This window comes from Neofelis nebulosa, chromosome X (genome assembly GCF_028018385.1).
Source record: "Neofelis nebulosa isolate mNeoNeb1 chromosome X, mNeoNeb1.pri, whole genome shotgun sequence".
Taxonomy (NCBI): domain Eukaryota; kingdom Metazoa; phylum Chordata; class Mammalia; order Carnivora; family Felidae; genus Neofelis; species Neofelis nebulosa.
This window is the reverse complement of record NC_080800.1, coordinates 34,046,854-34,052,853: the sequence shown is the minus strand read 5'-3', so window position 1 is coordinate 34,052,853 and position 6,000 is coordinate 34,046,854. Positions and strand designations below refer to the sequence as shown.

The following is a 6,000-nucleotide window of genomic DNA, read 5'->3' as shown; positions in this document are numbered from 1 at the left end:
ACACAAAATGCTCCAGAAATGAAAAACAACTAAAATTAATAGGGGAAATCCAAGAGTTGTGCATATTGTCAGACGTACGATGACTTCCATATACCTACATGATTTCCTGAGGCTAGCCACCTAGGAAGGGGCACTGAAAAGAGCACGGGACTGTAGTCAAGAGTCAGAAAGTTATACCTTAGAACTCCCTGCCTTCCCTTTTGGGATGAGCACTGGGTGTTGTATGGAAACCAATTTGACAATAAATTTCATATATTTAAAAAAAAAAAAAAAGAACTCCCTGCCTTCTCCAACACGAGGGAGGTGATTCCACAGAAACCATCGGCCTATAGGGATGTGGCAGAGATATTTACCACTCCCTGAATGTCTCAGGTGCTCCCACATTTCCCCGCCTGCCTGCAGTTCACAGGGGCACAGCACATGGGATCAGGCCAATGGGTTGTAAGAAGCCCAAACGTGTCACCTGTTGCCTGAAACATTTCATTTCCTGCTTCCTCTCTCTCTTGACCTGCTATGGCAACCAAGGAGGTCAGGAGTCACAATGGTGCCTTTGTAAGGCTGTTGAACCTCTGTCAGTTGTCCTGGCCCCTGAGTGATCAGTGAAAGAGGATCCTCCCAGTGAGCCACGTTGGACATGTAGCATGAGTGAGGAAAAAACATTTTTGTTTGTGTTAAGCCACTGAGGTTTGAGTGTTTCTTACAATGCAGCATAGCCTGGGTTATGCTGATACGGGGAGCATAGATGACTCTGCCTTATTAATAACAGCTAACATTGCTGAGTGTTACTTTCTAGTCTAGGCACCGTAGTATAAGTTCTATGTGCATTATCTAGTATCTCACAATAACCTGCGGAGATAGAAAATAGTATTATCATATATTATATGACATATGTGATATGTACCTATACCATATGTATCAGTTTTATATAGATATAATCTACTATATGTGTGTGTATGTATGTACATATCAGTGGTATATTGTACAAGGAGGCTTTCTTCCTTTCCTCTTGTTATGCTAAACATACTGTCTCTCCTTCTAGCTAAGACTAGTCCCTCCACATGAGATCTGGATGCTATCTCTTCCTTATATTATTGGTTATCCTTTCACTCTCTTGAACCTGTGTTTTCTGTCCTATTCTGTTTGCCCCTCAGTATTCTCAAGTCTTCCCAAACTTATCAGAATCCCTCCATCTACCCCCCTTCCTCCTCCTCCAAATACTATCTCCTGTCCCCTCCTATTCCATCTCAATCTCCTGTGTCTAACGTGTTCACCCTCACTTGTTCCTTTCAGCTTCAGTATTATTTCTTCCTCCATCACTCTACCAAAACACCTCTTTTCAGCACTACTGGTGATCCCTGCATTGCGAAATTCAGTGGGCAGCTTTCACCTTACCTCATTTCTGAGCGTCGCGTGACAACTGACCACACCCCTCCTGTTGAAACCCTATTCTGTCCAGCTCTCCCTCCATGGTTTCTCTCTCTTTTTTAGCTTCATCGTCTCTTTCTGGGCCATTAAATATTGGCCTTCATCACAACTCATCCCAGTCTCCCTTTTCTTTCCTTCTATAGTCACCATATAGCCAGTCGTTTATAGTCACTTTTATAGCCAGTCTTTCACCTAGAAGTCTTTCCCAAGGCTTCCTAGACCCAGGCACCCCCAAATATGTGCCTCTATCTGGGACTCCTACTTGCCAATTGGCTGCTCAGCTCGGCACCTCCAGTTGGATGGATGCCTTAGTGTGCTCAAGGCTGAACCATACTGTTCCCTCCGCCCCACCTACTTTACTCCACCCTTCCTTTTCTTTCCTCAGTGTTCCCCATCTTGGTGAATGGCACCACCCTTCCCCTATTTGCTTATGTTGGAAACCCTGGAGTAGAGCTACATCAATACCTTTCGGAATGCTCAGGCACCAAAATGTGCTTTCTCTTTTTGAAATTAAAAAAAAAAAAAAAACAACTAAAGCATATCATAACTAAACTAAGTGTTTAGAAATTCTTATTTTCCCATAGTGACTATTATGATGCTTTCATAAAGAATATTAACCTTTTCCCAAAATAATTTAGGGCCCTTTGCTGTTGTTGTAAGAGCTATTTGGTAGCCCTGCACTGCCTAAGAGTCAATAGTCAGACACCATTCCCTGTTGGTTCTGCCTCCTAAGATATTTTCAAATCTGCCTGCTCCAAATTTGTCAGAACACCATATGCCAAGCCATGGTGACTGTTATCTGCACTAGCCTCTGAACCCTCCTCCTTGCTCCAATTTACTCCCCACAGATCAGCCAGGTAGAGTGATCCCAGGAATACACATGGCTGATCCTGTCACTCCACTGCTTAAAACCCCTCAGTGGCTTCCCATTGTCCTTAGGATAAAATCTCAGATCCTTAACAGGCCCAAGACCCTGCCACTTTGCCATGAGCCAGTGTTATCTCTTTGAGCTCCTAGAAAGGGCTACACTTTTTATGAGTCCTTGCCCACAATTTACTTTCTTCCCAGAGCTGTCTCACCTCTCCCTGCTTCTCCTTCTTCAGTTCTTAGATTTAATGAGGTTTCTTTAGAGAAGCATTTCTTAACCTCTCACACCAGGTCAATGCTCCCTCTTAAACACTTTCTTGGTAACTCCCGCTTGATTGTGTATTGCATAGTTTAATCTCTCCTTCCCATTTTAATCAGACTCCCTGAGAAAGCCAATAACATGCTCTAGTACACACAAGATCCCTGAATCCAGCTTTGTTTATTTCTAGAGTCCGTGGCCACAACTACCACATGTGCATACATTTACTCCTCCTGGAGGATGGCTTTGTGCCTCTTTGTTTTATGATGAATGGGAAACTAAAGTTAGTAGAAAAATACAACATTTCTGGATGAATTCTAAAGCAATGATGTGCTGCTGTTGGCGAATCTCTGTGTGGATTTTCTGTCAGTAGCAGATTGCACGCCTCAGCCATCTTCTGTGGGAGGACAGAGGGGAACACTCAAAGGACAGGTTGGGCAGGCTAAGCTAGACCCCAGCTCTCCCCCATTGTATGACCTCCACATCCATAAAAGGGAGTAACATTAACTACCTTACAGGACTGCAGTAGGGCTCATTAATTCAATAAAGATTTAATGAGCATCTAGTACATGCAAGGTCTCGATTTATATGCTGGGGATACAAATGCCTTTTGCGGATATTTAACATAGTGCCTATTTCATTTACAGTTATAGATGGTCACTTATTACTAGTATTATTACATTTGTGTGTCGACGTTTGCCTGTGTCACACAGCCTGAGTGAGACAGCAGGTGATATTTGTGACGTCTGTCACTACCCTTAACAGGACCCCGCAGGGCCTGGATCTCCATATCCTCACTGAACGGCGTGGCCGCCCCTCCCCTCCTGGCCACCAGAGGGCGCGCGGCCTCTACCGCCCCGCCCGCAGCGTTTGCGCCTGCGCCTGCGCCGCGCCGGGCGCCCGGCGCCAGGCCTCCGCCCCCCTTCCCCAACGGCCGCCCCGCCTCCCGCCCCAACGTTCCGCCTCCGTTGCCCCTAGCGGCTGTTTGTTGACTTCCGGGAACGCGGCAGTTGCCGATGTCCGGGGTGTCGCTATGGGGCCCCGGGGGGCTTCCGCAGCCCGCGTCGGGGCTGAGAAGCTGCCGTAGACCCCGCGGAGTCGCCCCCGCCACCTTCCCGGTTCAGGCGCAGGCTTCCCGCACCGCCTTCGGCATGGGGGAATCCGAGGAGGTGGTACCCGGTGAGTCGCGTCCGCGGTGGTGGCGGCGGGCCGGGAGGGAGGGTCCGCGGGCGGGCGGGCGGCCAGGTCCCGCCTCCGGGCCGCCCCGTTGGGGGAAAGGCCCGGGCGGCGGCCGCGGGACTGGGTCCGGGGTTCAGGCCGTGCCCGGGCGCAAGACTGAGAGGAGCAGAAAGGAAGGGGGGGAGCACGGGGAAGCGGTATTTGTGTTTCTTCTTTCTTTTCGAAGAAGCTTTCGATGAGTTTCTCGAAGGCAGGGGCAGTTTTTACCTCCCAGTAAACTTCCCAAAGTACCTCCTTCGAGGTCTCCAGGACGCAGTTGTGTATTGAATGCAGTCAAGAGTGGGTGACCAGGGGGTCGGGTGTGGGGTATAAAAGCTGTTAGCGAGTGCTCGGTGAAGACTATTTCCCTCAGTTCCAGAAATAACGTTTGACATTGTGACCCTGTACCATATGTATAGTGTAGCAGAAACAGACGTTTCATGAAGTAGTGCTTATTCTAACCACTTGGTCTGCACTCGGATCTTTTCTATAGTACATCCCTTTAAAAATGCTAATCGTGACCTACTAAAGTGATTTTCTGACCCACTAATGGCTCAAGAACAAGAGTTTAAAATAACACTGGATTACAGCAGAATCAAGTATTTACTGAAATAAATAAATATGTATTGTGTTTTCTGCCATGCTCTTGACTCTGACATGATTAGATTTCTGACCTCCTGGACTTCACAACCTAGTGAGAGATACTAGAAAGTAAGCAAAATGACAATACCATTTCACAGTAAAAACCAGTGGACAGAGCACAGCCACCAAACCCTGTCTTGTGGTGAGGGGATCAGGGCGGCTATCTGGAAGGCCAGAATCGGACAAAACAGTTAAAATTATTCATTCTAGGAAAACCCAGAGCCTGTTCTAGAACCTGGCCTCTCACATCTCAATTATCAGTTTGAACTGACACGCCTCACAGTTGTTCTCAAAAGATTTCTTATAGTGTCTAGTCTTTTGTATATTATTATTTATTATTAATACTTATGTTTGCTATGTTTTACTTTTTGGTACCCATTAGTTTCTTTCTGTGTGATTATTCTTGAGATTTCCTCAGAATCTGGATCTGGCCTATCTGGGTGTGTGTGTATGTGTTTAAATGGTTATTGGGGACTAGTAGAGATTTTTGGTCTCTCTCCAAAATGGTACTGAACCAAAGTAGTTTGTGAATACTACACAGATCAGGTAGTGTTCATTCATTGAGAGCGTTAAATCTCAACATACTGTATTGACAGGATGCTGCTGCTGAAACAATTCTGTCCTGTTCCCACGTGTGGAGAAAAGCTTTCACTGAGGGCCTGGACCATGAGGTGTTAACCAGGGTTAACCGCAGGGGTTGTATCAGCTCATTCCAGGGAGCAGATGGTCCACCTGGGGACAACAGGACTTTTAGTAACGGATGACTGCCTTATTTATTTATTTATTTTACTTTACACCCGTAAATGAATAATACATACACAGTTTAGTAGATTTCATAAATAAAAGTCGAATCAAGTCTGAGGAATAAGACTGAAGTAAGGTAGAAAGAGAGCATAAACAGTGCTGGAGTGGAAGCAAAGCGGACAGGAGACATGGAGTCGGTATAGACAAATTACTGAAAATGTCTTTTAGTAACAGGCCGCGGAGTGAAAGTTGTAAAATAGAAACTGTCGTATGTTTTTGCAGATTCAGGTGCTGTGTTTACTTTTGGAAAAACTAGATTTGCCGAAAATATTCCCAGCAAGTTCTGGTTTAAAAATGATATACCTACACTTCTTTCCTGTGGAGATGAACATACTGCAGTTGTTACAGGTTAGTATTGAAATCCTAAAAGAGGATAGTAAGGCTTAGAGCATCCTGAATCTTAGACATGTGCTGTGTTTGAAACATGTTGGATATATACTCTGCTTTACCAGAAATGTGATTTTTCTTTCTTTTACCGGAGAATTCTTGACAATTTGATTCATCAAGAGAGTGTTTTAAATTTTAAATTCCCTGAGTATATTTAATTATGATTTTCTATACACACTACTTTCTTGGAATATATTTATTTTACTGTATCTATATAATCAAAAGTGATTACTGTATAATCTTAGACACTTTTTACACCTAACAGAATCTGTAGATGGACAGTTAAAATAATTTGTTTTAACCTGGGCAAGGTAACCGGTTTCAATATGGAAAAGCAATACAACTCTTAAGTATAGCTTTTTTTATTGCTTTGTGATGACTTCATCTCTCGTCACTTT

The 6,000-nt window shown here is 44.8% G+C and overlaps 1 protein-coding gene across 9 annotated transcripts in view; it reads left to right on the top strand.

Moving 5' to 3' along the window:
* The first annotated feature begins 539 nt into the window (after nt 1-539).
* RPGR (retinitis pigmentosa GTPase regulator) overlaps nt 540-6,000 on the top strand; it is an 88,359-nt gene continuing 82,898 nt past the window's right edge. For 2 of the 9 annotated variants that reach the window (XM_058713334.1, XM_058713333.1), the window contains exons 1-2: nt 3,506-3,730; nt 5,438-5,563. In XM_058713334.1, coding sequence (XP_058569317.1) covers nt 3,568-3,730; nt 5,438-5,563 — 289 coding nt within the window. In that variant the 5' untranslated portion in view covers nt 3,506-3,567. Of the gene's footprint in view, nt 646-3,381; nt 3,731-3,905; nt 3,928-5,437; nt 5,564-6,000 lie in introns of those variants that run through there. The other 7 variants (XM_058713330.1, XM_058713329.1, XM_058713328.1 and 4 more) reach the window with 7 other exon arrangements.